The sequence below is a fragment of the Drosophila sulfurigaster genome, chromosome 2R (assembly GCF_023558435.1).
Source record: "Drosophila sulfurigaster albostrigata strain 15112-1811.04 chromosome 2R, ASM2355843v2, whole genome shotgun sequence".
In the NCBI taxonomy this organism is placed as follows: Eukaryota; Metazoa; Arthropoda; class Insecta; order Diptera; family Drosophilidae; genus Drosophila; species Drosophila sulfurigaster.
In genome coordinates this window covers 23,991,506-24,007,889 of record NC_084882.1, presented here as the reverse complement: position 1 = coordinate 24,007,889, position 16,384 = coordinate 23,991,506, and the positions used below count along the sequence as shown (strand labels likewise).

The window sequence follows — 16,384 nt, the reverse complement described above, 5'->3', positions numbered from 1 at the left end:
GAGTTTTTGCACGAACTGCGGGCGCTATCATTCGTGCCTTCAGTCAATGAGACCTTCCGTATTGTGGGTCACGCATTTGTATTGCTCAATTCTTAGTAAGATTGCAAAGATTAAGAATGTATTATCAAAATGAAACACAAACGCGTGAATTAAACTATCATAAGCACTTTCACTTCGTGTCGTTGGCATTGAAACTTGCAACCGCATTCACGTGCTTGCATAGCACATCATCTAGAAATAAACTATCTTTTGTTTATGGTTATTCACACACGTTTACTAAGCTTCGTCAGCTATTTTATTTATCGTTACCATTTCTGAGCTCAGCACTATATTAAGGACTTTATAGAATTTGTCAAGTAATTTATACGTCTATAATTCGTTGATATTTTCAACAAGAAATTTGAATAGTTTTCGATTTGTAACTTAAAATACATAAGAATAATTTCATTATTGTATACATAAGCATTCAGTTGCTGTTTAAATTTAGTTCGCTTTTAACATAAATGATAATAAAGTTAATTTTAATTAAGGAAAGTAATAATAAACAAAAACAAAACTAAATAACCTTTCTCTGGTGATTCAATTAACACATTTCATAAATTCATTTCATTGATATTTCTAAGCATTCAATATTCAGTGGAAAATTCATTAGGATAGATTCAAATAATCTTTCAAAGCCTTAGGCATAAGAGTAAGATAACTAACAATCCTCTTCCAATTGTAATAGAGTGCATAGTTATCTAAAATCATGTTATATGTCTCTGCATCATCAATGGATGGATCCAAATGCTTCTCCTGATTCTTCAGTGTATGCAAAATGATGACCAATAATTGGTTAAGCGGCTCTTTATTAATAACTGAGGAAGGAGATCTGCAGATAACAAATTTAAAATGAATTCCGAATAGTTTATTATTTTGAATTTCAACTTACAGATTCGCAAAATAGCTTTTAAGAATATTTTTCACCATTTTAAATATTAATGCAGCGAAGCCCTTTTTGAAGCAATCTGTATTATCGCCGTAATACGAGTAGTAAGAGCAATGCAATGCGATAATAACATCAGTAGCTTGTTTTAAAAACCCTAAAAATTTTAAAATTAATAAAGTTATAACTAAAATACCAAGCAATTAATAAATGACTAACCATTCTTTGTTAGAAATTCAACAAAACTGAGTATGCCAATTAAACGCAACTCATGATACTCTGAAAAGTGCATTGTAATATAGCTGTTGTATGTTCCATATAAGATAGCCAGATCCCGTTGAGTAGCTATAAGACAGACAACGAAATATCAAATAAATAATAAAATCCAAAATGCAGGCATGTTATTAAATTTGTGGCTAATTTGCTCCCAACTCAAACATAAACGCTGGTGCAATTAAGGTCAAAAACATTTCACAATTTCTTAGCCAGTTTATAATAAAACAACACTCCATATTTGTTGCTTTAATAATTAATTCTGGGTTATTAAAGCTGTTGGATTTTTGAAGTATTATTATTTAAATTGTTATTCTTTTTAGTATAGTCATTCGAATTCAGGTTTTTTAATTTACAAAATAAATACATACTGTTTGGATCTAATTCCTTAACTTCCATCTGCCTTAGAACCTGTGATATAAATATTTTCATCTGTTGCAATTGTTCATTATAATCGGTATGACACTGAATACATTTGCCTGGCAATTGCGTGATTATATTGTCCTGATCACAGAACGTACACAAAATGCCACTACGCATATTCTAGAAATAAATTAAATTAATAGCAACTAATGTTTATAATGGAATATATTACGACTGGTTCGATGTACGCTGGCAGAGAGCAAAGGTCACAGCTGCAAATGATTCCACTCTCCTGAAGAATATCGTGACGTTCCTTGCGATTTTGCTTCAATATCTCAACAGAATTAAAGCAAATAGTCAGCTCTGTGCCAGATTTCAAATCCATGGCTGCTTTGGCCAAATATTTACCGTCACTTAGAGATCTAGAAACACGTCAATAAATTTTAAAAGTTGTGTAAAAAGTATAGAAGAACTGGATAATACCTAAGTTCGACATTTGGAACACAAGAATGTTTCAAATGTCTTAGTTTTGGACAAAGCGACCATTTTTCTTGACGTGTATCTCCACACAAAGAAAAGTAATCAAAGATAAACTTGTGGTAGTTATTGAATATGTCTGACAATAGACGACAACGTTTTGAGGAACTCAATGGCATTAAGTGTTCCTCAATAAGCTCAGATGTGGTGGGTTTAACATGCATCAGATCCTCAAGTTTGTTTATCTCTACATTGTTGATAAGTGAACCAAAGAGTTTACATATAAACTTCGACATAGGGTTATAGTGTGGAGTGTTCGATATTGGATCTTTAGTGAGCTGCTTAATTGAGTTCTGGGTCAACTTTTGAAGGTTCTGAAAGCAATCGACAAAGTCTGAATGCGCATTGATGTCATAGTATTCAAAGACATTCGCATCCATGTGTGACAAATTTTCCGGTTTATATGCTGGATAAGCAGAGCTGTTGAATTTACGTGATATAAATTGGAGCTCATCTCGTTGTGAATTCAGCATAATGTGCACGCTTAAACGCATTAATATGGCTCCAATCAGTTTAATGCTCTCGTCTTTGCACAATTCAAGTTGACCAAAAAATATGGCTTGAACTATGGTGTCGTTGTGCACAAAAACGGCCAGACGAAAAGAGTTGGTTATCAACTGTCGCCACTTGTCGATCGACAACAACTTACAGTTCGGCTGTCTAGACAAGAATTCAACTACAATCGTTTTTTGATGTCTGTCAGACAGTGAACAGTGCTTTACTATAAAGTGCCAAGCAGCTGTTGCATCACGTATTGGTCTGCGAATAGTAAACATATCAATTATTTTTAAAAATTATTTTAAAGCTCTTGAAAAACGCACCCATTTTTACGCTGAAATTTGTTGAATGCTGACGATAAAAATTGAGCAGCTTGCACAAAGCATCGAAATAGAATTGTCGTCTCCAACATTGGTATTAGACCAATTTTATAACCATAGCATTCATATATATGGGCCCTCCAATCCGATTTCATGCACGTCATTGAACAGTAGCTTCTATAGCGACAATCACGGCAAGTATAAAGATGTTCTTGATAAACCCCGCAAAATTCGCAATTCGTAAACGATGCAAGAAATTGAAAGTAATGCGGCTGCTCCACAATAACAACTTGACCCTTGGCTATATCATTGCATGCCAACGCTCCAGCATTATTTAGTTGTGCCGATCTAATAAATAGATTAGGTAGATTAGTAATTACAGCAAAATAAAATTAGCTTACCTAAATTCGCAAGCACTATTGATATAAGATTCTTTTGCCGGTTTCTTTTTGATTTGAAACTGTATGCGAGTATTGGTTGTAAATTCTCTGATTTCCGCTTTAAATTTACTCAAATCTCCCAATATGCTTTGCACTCCTAAAAGGGAATCAATATTATTTATATTATTGAAGATCATTGTATGTATATGCCTTACTACTGCTTTCAGGCAACAGTTCCTTTGCCAAGAATTGATCTGTAAAACAAATTTATAGTTATTTATAAAATATAGACAGACAAAGATATTAAATAAACCTAAAAGTTCTTCCGCTTGATCTAAATAAATGCGAGCCTCTCGCATTTCTCCCATGAAGTAATTACTCATATACATAAAAGTTTCCACATCTACTAATTGCTGGGCCGTCATATGATTAGATTCAAAACTCTTTAGGTATAAAATATCTCTTTTTGCCATCTGAAACCAATACAAAGTATTTAATGTTGCACAACGAAATTAACTTCAAAATACTAACGGCAAATTTTTCATTACGAAAAAAGTAAGCAATGCGAAAGAAAAGTGCCTCCTTAAATACGACACTGTTTGTTGGCGTCCGGTATATGATTTGGTTTAAAAAAGATATTTCATGTTTTAATGACTTATTTTTATCCCGTTTCCTTATGAGTCGGTTTGCGTCATTTAATACGTTTTCGGAATACTCAACGATGTAATTGAAAAACTCATTTGCACTTGTCTTCAGAAAGTGCAGCAATAATTCTGTTTCACTGTAGGAGAAAGTTTCATTCTTAATATATATATTTATATCATTACTTAATACATACATTACATTCCGTGGAGTCAGTGCAGCACATATGGCTGCAAAGTCGTCGTCGAGCTGCTCCGGCAAGAAGCTTAAATGTATTCCATTCATTGTCGTGTATGTAAAACGCGCTTTTAACGTGTTACAAATTCAAGAATTTAGCGGGACAGATTGATTTAACAGTGTGACCGAAAGGCGCATTGCAAATATTACCATGTTACGTGAATGCATGAAACTAACGGCTTTCGATTACATATTGAGAATGTCTGCCATACGTAAAATAATTTCTTAAAGCTCTAAATAATTAATTCAAACTATGTTCATTGAAAATTATAATATGGTTGTATGTAAACTGTCTACAATAAATTGAACGCGTACCGGTCAAGTTTCCATTAAAGCTCTGGCCACACAATATTGCGAATTTACCAACACTGCAGATATTATTAACATAGAAAAAGGAAAACACATATTCTGCACGGTGTTGAATTCCATCAATAATTAAACAACAAACAAAATGAAGAGAAAAACAAGTGAAATCTGGTATTTCTTTCGAGCCGTCGACGACACATTTGCGCTATGCAATATCTGCAAAGCGAAACTGTCGTACAAAACGACAACAACAAATCTAAGTAAACATATGAACCGAATGCATCCCAATGCAAATGTCTCAGTGGCGTCGCCACAAACTGCCAAATACAAAATTGAGCATCAAGTTGATCGCCATCGAGGTAAACCACGGAATCCAGCACAAGAAATTTTACTGCTAAACTTTATCAAGAAGCACCCAGGATTACTGAAAAATCCATCGTGGGAGAATCGCAATGCATTTGAGGCACTTTGGGATCAACTTGTGTCCGAATTAAACGAAAATGGACCGCCACAAAAAGATGTAGCGACGTGGAAGAAGGTAAGTCATTTATTGTTTAGTGATATTATACAGCATTAATATACAATGTGCTTTCAGGCTTTGAAAGACTGGAAACGATTCATAATTAAGAAAGTGGAGAAAAATGAAATGCACAATATTCCCTTGGCAACGGGATTAAGTTCGGCTGAGGAAACGATTGCCAGCTTATGCCGTTTAAACGATGATGATGTTAATCAAATCATAATAAACCAATCGGACGATGACCTACAAGACACATCAAATGCGACTTTTGATATGGACGATGTGGAAGATGTTGTGCCCGAGGAAGAGGATCACAGTGCCCTACAAGATGCTTCAGGATTTGCGTATGAAGCGGACGATTGTAAAGAAGATCTTGACATTGATCCATTGTTTCTGCAAAGTGGCAAAAGATCATCTACAGGCAAAGAGAGAGGCATTGAAAAGGAATTCGAAACGATAAGTAAAACAATCAGTTCGGTCAACGATACAACAAGTAGCACGCAATTGGCGCTTAAAGAATTCTGTGCGCTTTATAAACAGAAATTGAGTGAGGATCGAAGGCACCATTTGGCCGTGGAACAGTTGATGGCCGAGAAGATTGAGTTGAAGAAGAAACTATTAGAAATTGAACAAAGAAAACTTTTGATGAAATGACGAGATATAGCAATTTTCTTTATTTAACCTTATTTTGTTAGCATGTAATTAGCAAAAACTAAGCTATTTGTATTATGGCGCCTTTTCGTGTCTAGCTGATTATTTAATATGTTATGTCTCAGAAATAAGTCAATTTAGTAAAGTTAAAAGTTAAATCAAATGAAGGCTTCTGAATTCTTAATACATATTTACTTCAGATTGTAATAATAAAAACTACATGTAGATGGCTCCACTGTATAAATCAGCTGTTCCTTCGTTTGTGTTATTGTAGTAGAATTTTAACAGTTGTATCGATAAGAGTGATAGCTTGTTTTTTACCCAAATAAATAAATAAGAGACTATTGTTGTAAATATTATTTTTTTGTGATATCCTTTTTTGAATATATTAAAAATGAAATTATCACGTTGTTGTGCAGATCACTAGCAAAGTGCATTGAAATGAGCAGTTTGGTGGATGTAGTATTTTTTCTCAAAATCAAACAGTATATTTTGGAATTTTATCGTCCAATAAGAAATTTCGCTTTTAGTTTTATTGTTTAAAACTTCCCGTTTTTTATTGGCAACGTCGAGGATTACTTTTTTTTGGTTTCACAATAACTTTTAAAATGAAAAGGATCGTTATAGATCAAAATAATCAAATTTGTCGTAAGTCAAGCAAACAATCGATTAATATCGATTTGAAATCGAATCGGTTCCAGCTCTACTGTGGATGATGTGGAGGCCAATTGACTTCTTCTCAACCATTCATGGTGACTGACAAGTCATGATAATTTTTTATAAAACAAATAGTTTTTCGCAATGGACGATTCATTTTTCGGATTCGATACAACAACAGGCATACCGGTAAGCAATTAAACCCATTATCCGTGACCCAAACTGAATAAACAAACGACAGCAAGAAAAACAAATGCGTACTCGCAACAATGGAAAAAAAGAAAGCATTTTACCTAAAAGTTTTTGCCACCATGCTTTTTGCACCGCACCAAAAATTGAATGTTGTTGTGTTGTTGCTGCGATTGATTTCACTAATTCCAAACTGTGTGACATTTTTTAGGATGACGATGGGCAAATCGCAGAGCCGCCGGAAGAAGAGTATGACGCCCTGAACGATGAAACATTCGGCTCAGCGATAAACGGCGACTGGGAGGAAGCCCACGAAACGCTGGTGCGTCTCGGCGGCAATGGTGAAAAAGTACTACGCAAAGCTGGCGATTATACCGACAATGGCGGATTCTTTCACGACCATCACCAGCAACACCACCAGCAACAACAACAGCAGCAACAACATCATCATCACCATCAACACCTTCAGTCGTTGCATCAACGTGGCATCGATGATTCGGACTTGGAGTTGAATCTGTCGTCGATGAAATTGGACGATGTGGACTTGAGTTCGTTTGGCGATGCCAGCAGCGATGCCAGCAATCGCATCAATTTGGATTCAGCTGTTTGGGCTTCACAGCCGCCGCCTCCATCGATGCCAATGCTAAATAATCAGCAGCTTTTTCGAGATAACTTTCGCAGCGCATTCAAACCGCAGCCACCAAGTGGTACCGCCATCGTTGGTCCACCCCTAAGACCATTACAGGAGTCGAATGCCAATTTTGGTTTGCCGCCAATGCCACCGGCAGCGTCGGCCAAGATCTCGACGCTCGAGGACATTGAACGCAATTTAATAATTCAGCAGGCAATACCCAAACAGCAGCAACAACAACTACAGCAGGGACAATCTCTGCATCAACAGGATTTTAATTTGGCTAATCGGCAGCACTCTGTAACAACACCAATACCCCAACAACAACACCAGCAGCAGCTGCTGCAAAAGCAGCAACCGCAACAGCATAAAGGTAAGGTTGGGGTTATCTGATGCCTAAGTTAGTTAATCATAGCAGGAGAGCAAAGTCCATTTACGGACACTATAATTTAATGCTTGCATTCCAATCGATCGATAAATGAACTAGGAATCAGCTGACAATTAGCTGGAATTATGCCTAGAAGATACTTGAGTGGCAACAATAAGCAAACAATTGCAAGCTTTTTTTTATTAGAAATTGTTTGTTTTTATTAATAACAAGCCAGCTTGACTCGCAGCTATACTCGCGTTCAATTTTGAAATTGTGATTCGTATCTTCGCTAAGCACTGGTTGCATCTTAACTTAATTTAATGAGAATTTAATACACTGAATGCTTTGTTAACGGACTGATTTTATTTTATAATTTTAAACTGGTTTGGAATTTTAGGAAATGCCTTCTAATTTACTATAAAACTTTGATAGGGTGCAGTGCCCTAGGTCTTACCGGTTAGATTGTAGGTTTTTTAGTTTAGCTTTTATATAGTATTCGATTATATTTGTAGACAACAATTTTAAATCAAGTTACAATTGCAGCTCCGCCTGGATTTATGGGTACACCGCAAACACCGCCACCCAGGCCTAATCTACCATTTCATGGGCCACATCCGATGGCCGGAGCGGGCGGACCTTTACCAGGATTAATGCCAACACCGCAGCCACAGCCACCCCAGCAGCAGCAATCACAACAACAACATCAACAGCAATTAAACGGATTGAGTGGGAATCGTGTGCCGCCTGGTTTCATATATCCAACCGGCATGGCACCCAATTTGCCGCCGCAACATCCTTTGATGCAGCAGCACGGCGGCTTGCTGCCAAATTTTCCTCGACCACTGCCAAATCCACATTTGCCCACGGCGCTGAACAACTTTGCCATGCATCCGAGCTTTAATGCGATGCGCGTTGGCATGCATCCGGCGGCGTTTATGCAACCAGTGCCGCCGCCTCGCCTGCCGCCACACAACCTGCTCAATCCGCAACCCAATTCCATGTACAACATGTTCAATATGCGTCTGGTGCAGGAAATACAACAGAATCATCCGCTGCTTCAGAATGCAGCTGTGGTGCGTCAACAACAACAGCAGCAGCAACAAGGTCGCATAGCTGGCGATCGCCAGAAGCAACAGCAGCAACAACAACAGCAGCTGTCACAACAACAACAACAGCAGCTTAATCGTCACGGCGGCAATCTGCCGCACGAAGAGTTCGACGAGTATGCGAATCTGATGAGCACACGTGACAAGCACTGGCTGATTGGCATCCAGCTGTCGCAGCTGAACACGGATACGCCGTACATCGATGACTACTACTATACGGTGCACAAGGAGCGTAAAAATGGTCAGGTGCGTCACAGTCAGGCGCACAAGGACAACCAGTTGAATCATCCCTTGACGCAGCCGCGTGGCCATGCTCAGCTCATTCTGGTGCAGTTGGGCAACAAGAATGGCACACGCAACGGGGGACAGCAGCATCGCGAGCGTCGCAATTCGGAGAACACGAACAACAGCAACAATACTGGCAGCGGTTCCACAAATAGTGGCAACAACACCAACCAATTGCCCGGATACATTTTCTCGCCGTTGAAATTTGAGAACTCGCTGGGCAAACTGCAGTATGGCAGCGTAACTGCGCCGCGCAAAATTATCGATGCCGATATCATGGGCAGCGATGCGAGTCCAGCTGATAATGTCACATCGACCTCGGCGAGCGGAGCACAAGCAGCTGATAAGAGCAATGAGGGAGCAAATGAAGTGGTGGTGCTTGCACCGAGCAATATGCGTAAGTCACGTCACATTCTGCTGCATATCGAGACGCTATATCGTTATCTGCTCAAACTGGAGGATCTGGAGAGTCCAGAGGTGATGTCAACCATCCTCTTGAAGAAGAAAAAGGAGAGCGAACGCATTGCCGCCGTCGAGCAGTTGGAAATGGCCAACAAAACGCCCGAAGAACGCGCAGCTGAGGCAAATAATCCGCAAACTATGAATCCAGCGCTCAAGAACAAATTCAACTATGAGATTGAGTCGCGTCCAGCATTGGTGGCCAAGCTGAAGTCGGGACTCACATTCAACAAGGTCGTCTCCATGATGAGTGTGCGCAAGGGCAAGGTAAAAACTTGAAATTATTTCCTTAATTTATCGCTAATCTCATATGTGTTGGTACCTTTTCACTTTAGATACTCTTACGCCGGATTATGCCCTTCATTGCGGATCAGAACGTGCGCTGGATCGTTTGGAGTGGCGTCTTTAGTTCCCTGCAGACTGTCGTTAAAAAGGATCGTGACGATGTGGAGGGCGTGCTATACGCTCTTTATCCAGAGTTCAAGAAGCACATTCACGAAGCAAACTTTGAGACAATTATTAACATTTCAGCGGCATTCTCGCTGACGGACAAAAAGATGACGGGCATCTTCTGCAGTCGTGTAAGTAAAACGCAATAGAATTGTGCTTTGATACACTTGGAGACTCATTTTATTTTGGACTCTTGCAGTTTGGTATTCTATCGCTTGTCGGTTTGATATTGCGTTCAGAAGCAATTTACATGTCGAACAATGATGCGACGCTAAGCGAGGATAACCGCGAGAAATGGCGTGAGTTTTTAGCACAGGTCGCCTCCTGCCTTAATCGCACCATACAGAATCAAACCATCTCGGCGGCAATTGAGTCAGATGCTATACAGCCGATGATGAATCATTTTGCCCGTTTCAAAGACCTCAAACTGGATGCACTTTTGGCTTTGATCACACAGGCCAAACATCAAATCAATTAAAACTAAACTAAACGGAGGCGTCACTATTATTCTTCAGTTCAATTATGTTTTGTAATTGGAACGCCACATAGCCCATTGTGTATTTGATTTGCTGACGATTGTCATTGTCATGTTGGGGCTCCATCAGCGCAGTAAATATTATGTATGTTCTGTATATTTACGTACATCTGTGTTGTAGTTGTGTTTAAACATATATTTACATATTACATATTTAACACGCGCACAATTTGTAAAAGATATCCATGCATACAGGCAACACACACACACATACATACATACATATACAATATATATAAACTTACGCGAAACAAATATATAAAGTACTCATAAGCAGATTAAAACATAAACAGATGCAGGAAACCTTTCATTTTAACCATAGTAATGTGCACTTGCGAAAAATGTAAACTCCTTTTTTTTAATTATACCAATTTGTTATGGCATTGGAATATTTGCTCATTGTATATATGCCATAATGTATTTGATAAGGCAGTCTATATATTTATATATATTGTCAAACAACAAAACAACTAACTTCTACTCAAGTTTTACAATTGTGCTGTTTTCACTTGATTTTAATATGTTCCATTGCTTCATCAGCCTTTTAAACCGGGCGTTATTAAGTATGCTTGTCAGTCAATAAACAATTAATTAGAATTGATCGCAAATCTCTATTATATATTTTGCGTCAATAATATAGGAACTTACCTATAATATAATTTCGATAGTTTGTAAATAGATCTGGCCTATGTAATTGCTAGGGCTATGTGGGATTATTGTTTTATAAAAATTTATGTAAAAGCCGATACAAACAATGAATAATGTTAACATGTAAGCAAAAACCCGTAAGCAAGACATTTGATAAATATGAACATCTGCATTGACGTCTATAATACAAAGAAAATATTCAAAATTGTGATACATTTTGTGTATTTTAAACAAAAACCGAATAGTAACAAAAAAAAAAGTGCACATGAAATGGCAACAAAAAAAGAATAAGTAAAGAAAAAATAAGACCTATAAACTCATTTCGGTTTTAAATAGATTAAAAACATACAAAAAAACTAAAAGCAACGGATAAATATTTGTTTTCAATATCCGTGGTCTTTGAAATTGGGAATTTTTTTTAAGAATCGATATCTGTTTTGTATCTATTTAATCGTGAATATTCTTAATTTGTCTGTTGTTTTTTTTAATCGTTTTAAGCTTCACATTTATTTTATGCTATATTCGCAACCTCACAACCAACATAGATAACATATATTTTGCAAACAAAAAAATGAAAAAACAAAACAAAAAAACATGAAAAGTCAAGTTTTATACACAATCAAATAATAGTTAAAATAGGGATAGTCTTTTAAGCGAAGAGATTGCATATACTACAACTAAACAATTATGGTATATGTTGTGTATATGTACTTATATTTATAGCACTTCAATTTTTTCTATAATGCAAAATTTTTGTTTAGTGTTTATAGAAGCAAAAAACAAACCAAGCAAAACTTGGCAGCATAATAATAATAATAATAAAAAGCAACCATTTCACAGGCGACACATAATAAAATCTTATTTCTATCAAACCTAAATGACTTTTCTTTTTTATTTTGATTTTTGTTCAGAGATGAAATAAGATATTGAAATTCAATAGAATTATCTGTTAACTCTTTTTTTTTTTTTAATAGAACTTTTATGTTTTATTAAACTTTAAATAGGGGGTCTTTACTTTGGGTTTTTTTTTTTTTAATTTCGCTCAATCTACGCTATGTGCGATAATTTTAAATAGTTTATAATCCCTGTTTATAAACCCATTGACAAGTTTATACTACCATGAATGCTTTAGATCCTTTAGCACATCATTGTATGCTTTGACTGCTTCTAATTAGCATAGATTTCAACTAATATTAAAAGGACAGACCCGCATAAAAATGTTGGCACTTGCCGTCTGTATCATCATCAAAATGCCAGCGGAAGTTTAAACATAACTCGTCACCATCATCGACGCGACGACCATTTCAGCTTCTAATTGGGAGAACAGCGGCATTTGGTCGCGACAATGGCAGCAATAATGGCGCCCAATTCGCGAGAGCACGTTGCCCGACTGTCTCTGTGTTTCTCAGTTTGCAAATCAAAGTTCTGCGTCGTATTCAACGTTTTAAACGAGTGTCCGCATCCGTTTTGTCCTGCATGCTTACAAGTTAGATTATGTTGTGTGTGTGAGAGTGTGCGTGTGTTTACTGGCTGGCTGTAGGTCGTGCCATTTTCACACTTTCTGTCGCGACGTGAGGACAATGCGACGGGGGGATTCGTCGCCACAATTGCTAGCCGCCTCATCCAGCTGTGGCTGCTGCATACTGGGTGTCGTCGCTTCAATATTTGCGTGTATTGTGTGAGTTTCGGGGGGACGTTCACTTCATTGAGAAGTAAAATGATGCCGACAAGTTGTCGTCGTGCTGGTCGTCGCCGACGATGCTTGGCGTCCTCTGTCTGTTGTGTTTTCGTCGTGGTCGCCGCCGTCGTCGCCGTCGTTGATACTGAATAAACCGAAACAACTTCCGATGCTGCCGCCACTTGTTACGCATTTTGGCGCCTTCTTCTATCTGCGTGTAAGCGTTATGTTGATTAGCGAACAATTGACGAATGTTACAATTTTTACATACATGTATGTATGTCCGTCTATTTTTTTTTTCAGGTTTATATTGTGTGAAATGGTCGTTACATACTAGTGTTGGTTAATGCCAGGAGTCATTGCTATTTGCATGTACATATGTATGTATACACTGATCCACCCACCTTCCAAATTACGTGAGTACACACTGTCTAAGATCAACCGCCAATTTTTCGTTCGAGTTGTGCTGCATAAAAATTTAATATTCAATTAATAATACGTTTTTAATTCACGCCTGTCTGCCTGGCCTGTTTATGTGATCGGTTATTGTTTTCAAATTGGCCAGCAAAAAAATGAAATAAAAAAACGAAGGCGTCTATTCATACCATGATTAAGTCTTTGACGCGGCGACATTTTTCTTTGTGGTGTCTCGCCAAAATGCTCCGACGGCGGCACAGTGACATGAATCGCATTGATATGGTATGTATTTCTTAAAAAATTATTTTTTACTTGATACTTGATTGTAAGAAAATAATTTGACACCTGCTTGGCATATACCGCAATGTCCACTTTATTAATCTAAACAATCTTTTGTCTTTGGGGTAATGCATCTTTCATGTACTACGTACAGTGGCTTCCATCTTATATGTTTAATAGATAAACTTGAGTTTGTATCTAATATATGTATATATATGTACATAGATGTAATTACTGAACAAGAAATAATTGATATGTTAATAGGTATTTTGTTATTTCCAAATTCCTTAATATTCCTTGTGCATTTTATATTGCATTTGTCTCACTGTATTGGGACTAGAGAAGGCTGCTCGAAGGGCTCCTTTGGCAGTGCGTCGTCGCCAAGGATGGACGCGGTTATTTCGCCGGTGGGGGCTGTGTCGTTATGACTGTTATTGTTGCTGTTGCTGCTGGTGTTATTGCTTTTGTTGTTGTTATGGCTGCTGTTGGTTGTTTAGTTGACTTCGGCCGCCAGTCGCCGTTGGCGTCGCTGTCGCCGTCGCCGTCTGCGTTACCGTCGCCATCGCGGTTGCCGCCAGTGTTGCTGGAGCCGCTGCCGCCGGCTGGAGCTCTGTTGCCCGGCAGACCGGCAGCCAACAAATTCGACAAACGAAACGAGAACTGCGCGCAAATAGAGAGATATGTGCGACGAATTGGTTTTAAGATTCAAACACCCATGGGGGACTGACTAGAGAAGTAGCGTAGCTAGAGAAGCCAAGTGTCGCCAACTACAAATTTATTTACTATGTATTACTTTCAGTTCGGTTCAGTTTTTTACGTTCGTTCATTTTTATAGTATTCTCGTAGTGTTTTGTCTTCCAATTCCAATTCGAATTCTCGCCACTGTCGCCGCCCTGACTACTTTACTTTTTATGGCTGTTAATTGGGTGAATTTCAAAATACATTAACATGTCCAACTACATACATATATTATAGTATACTTTATAGTGTGCTCGAACATTGGGTTGATGCACAAATTAACTGCTCTATTTAGTAATCCTTTCATGCAATGCAAGCACGTGCTACTCACAGATATACAGACACTGAGCTTATTGTTTTGTTACTCGCATGTTGTCTTGTAGTATAGTATGTTGTGATGACAAGTGACAATGAGTCAGAAATCAGGACATTTGGCGACGGCGGCGGCGGCGACGCTGTGATGCCGCCGTCTGCTGCTGCTTTAGAATGCTTTGCGCAGTGGACAGTGGTGCGCAATGCGCGCTCATGCTTATTGCCTGGCTGGGCGACAAAGCCATATAAAAGGATAGTCGCGTACTTGGCTGGCCTTTAGTTGATATGAAATCATGCCGCAGGACACAGCAGTCCTTCGTACAAACAGATAACGGATAGCAACGAAATCGAATTTGAAATTCACGTCAAAGTTGAGACTCAAAGAAAGCGCGAAAACTTGAACATTATTTTATTTAAACTGGTGGTACAAAAACAAATGAACAAAGATTCAGATTAGTGTCGAAATTGTTTCACAACAGTGATATTCAACGACAAAATAGAAAGTGTTTGGAATTCGATTAACTCGGTAAGTGTAGAAAGTTAAAACGAGGATCAAAATATTTTCTAAATACCATTCAATCATTTGACTGATAACATTTGAAAATTTTCTTCTATACCTTTGGATTGCCACCCACAATTCTTTAATCTAATATGTTTATATAGTTGCTGAAATCTAAAAGTCATAATATCGCTAACGAATTTTAATGTTAATTCAATTCAAATTGAATGATCGGAATCGTTTTGATTTATTTAAACTCATTTCTAATGAGTTATGGCGTCAATTGTAATCCTACAATTATCCTACCTACCTATTTTGTATAAATTCTGCAGAAGGATTACAAACAAATAAACAGAGCTGATAATATCTAAGTAAATTTCACCGCCATATAATTTCATCCTCTATAAATAATCATCAGAATCCAATAAATAAATTCTCAATGCTCAATAAATTCGCGTTAAGCTCATCATTTTAACATTTTCAAGACAGTAAATTTTCTTTTAGACAATAGAATTTTGCATGTCACATATGAATATGATCTTGTCTGATGAATGTTACCAATTGCCCAAACGTTTTGTTTTCATTGTACTTGGGTAATTAGCCATATATTGAGTTACAGTCAGCAGTAAAGTCACTGACTACTGCCGAAAAGAACATGAGCATTATCATCCGCCGACATGCGGGTCTCGCATGCAACCGCAAATGCTCGAAAAACGAGGATAATGATGATGATGATGATGAAGTTCGTGCGACGGAGGAATATAACTGGTTTCTGGTTTCTGACTGCGCCACTTTGTAGCTCTGCCCTGGCACTTTAATGGATTTTTAACAAGTTGGCTTTAGCTGAAAATGCTGCGATGATATCTTATTAGTTTTTAGTCTCCTAATTGCGCTCATCGCAACGTCTCCTTCTTCCGCGACAGTGAGAGAGAAGCGGTGAATTGTGCATCATGCATTCGTCACCGACCACCCAAGATATAATTCACTCGTTGCATTCACTTCGCATCTGGGGTTGTCCATGTCAAACAGAAGCAGCCATCACTCGACATGCTCTAGGGACAAAGCCAGCGTCCAGTCTATTAACATCCGTTGCGAATGCTTTGCTTTAGCTCCACGTGTCTCGCAATAAAAGGATCACCGTCTTCATTTCTGAGAACTTATCGAAAAACAAATAACAAGCCCCAAGACCCATAATCTGAGAGGAATTCGACTGTGTGTGCCGGTAAATTAACTGGTCCAGCCAAAAAAAAAAAAAAATATGAGGTAACCTGATACGCTGGCATTTGTATACTCTGTCTTGCTTCCAAGAGACGGCGGGATGAAGATGCTCGTTTGTGGGGATGCTACCTGCCTACAAGAATACTAACTAAATCTCCTTGCTGTGTGTTTGTATATTCTTGGGTCATCTGTCAAACATAAGGTCTAGATTCCCATGCATTCGCCTGGCAACAATAATTATTGTATAATTTTTTCTTACAT

General features: G+C 37.9%; 3 protein-coding genes and 1 long non-coding RNA gene across 4 annotated transcripts; 2 read left to right on the top strand and 2 right to left on the bottom strand.

Annotated features, from left to right (window-relative positions):
• Positions 1–426: 426 nt before the first annotated feature.
• Positions 427–4,431, bottom strand: LOC133837462 (uncharacterized). Its single transcript, XM_062268237.1, has 12 exons — positions 4,135–4,431; positions 3,828–4,077; positions 3,610–3,769; positions 3,512–3,550; positions 3,318–3,453; positions 2,920–3,264; positions 2,045–2,857; positions 1,794–1,983; positions 1,570–1,741; positions 1,145–1,270; positions 932–1,082; positions 427–871 (listed from the first exon to the last, which is right to left on the bottom strand). Exons 1-12 carry the CDS (start codon positions 4,221–4,223, stop codon positions 649–651), a joined length of 2,694 nt encoding a protein of 897 aa, XP_062124221.1. The 5' UTR covers positions 4,224–4,431; the 3' UTR covers positions 427–648.
• Positions 4,432–4,528: 97 nt separating this feature from the next.
• On the top strand, positions 4,529–5,815 carry LOC133837463 (uncharacterized). The gene is made up of 2 exons (XM_062268239.1): positions 4,529–5,019; positions 5,077–5,815. Exons 1-2 carry the CDS (start codon positions 4,627–4,629, stop codon positions 5,653–5,655), a joined length of 972 nt encoding a protein of 323 aa, XP_062124223.1. The 5' UTR covers positions 4,529–4,626; the 3' UTR covers positions 5,656–5,815.
• A 528-nt stretch (positions 5,816–6,343) lies between these two features.
• On the top strand, positions 6,344–11,328 carry LOC133836297 (protein PAT1 homolog 1). The gene is made up of 5 exons (XM_062266694.1): positions 6,344–6,498; positions 6,710–7,502; positions 8,043–9,616; positions 9,685–9,930; positions 9,999–11,328. Exons 1-5 carry the CDS (start codon positions 6,454–6,456, stop codon positions 10,275–10,277), a joined length of 2,937 nt encoding a protein of 978 aa, XP_062122678.1. The 5' UTR covers positions 6,344–6,453; the 3' UTR covers positions 10,278–11,328.
• On the bottom strand, positions 11,291–13,192 carry LOC133836313 (uncharacterized). Its single transcript, XR_009893703.1, has 2 exons — positions 13,065–13,192; positions 11,291–12,871 (listed from the first exon to the last, which is right to left on the bottom strand). It is a non-coding gene; the product is annotated as an uncharacterized LOC133836313 (long non-coding RNA).
• Positions 13,193–16,384: the final 3,192 nt, after the last annotated feature.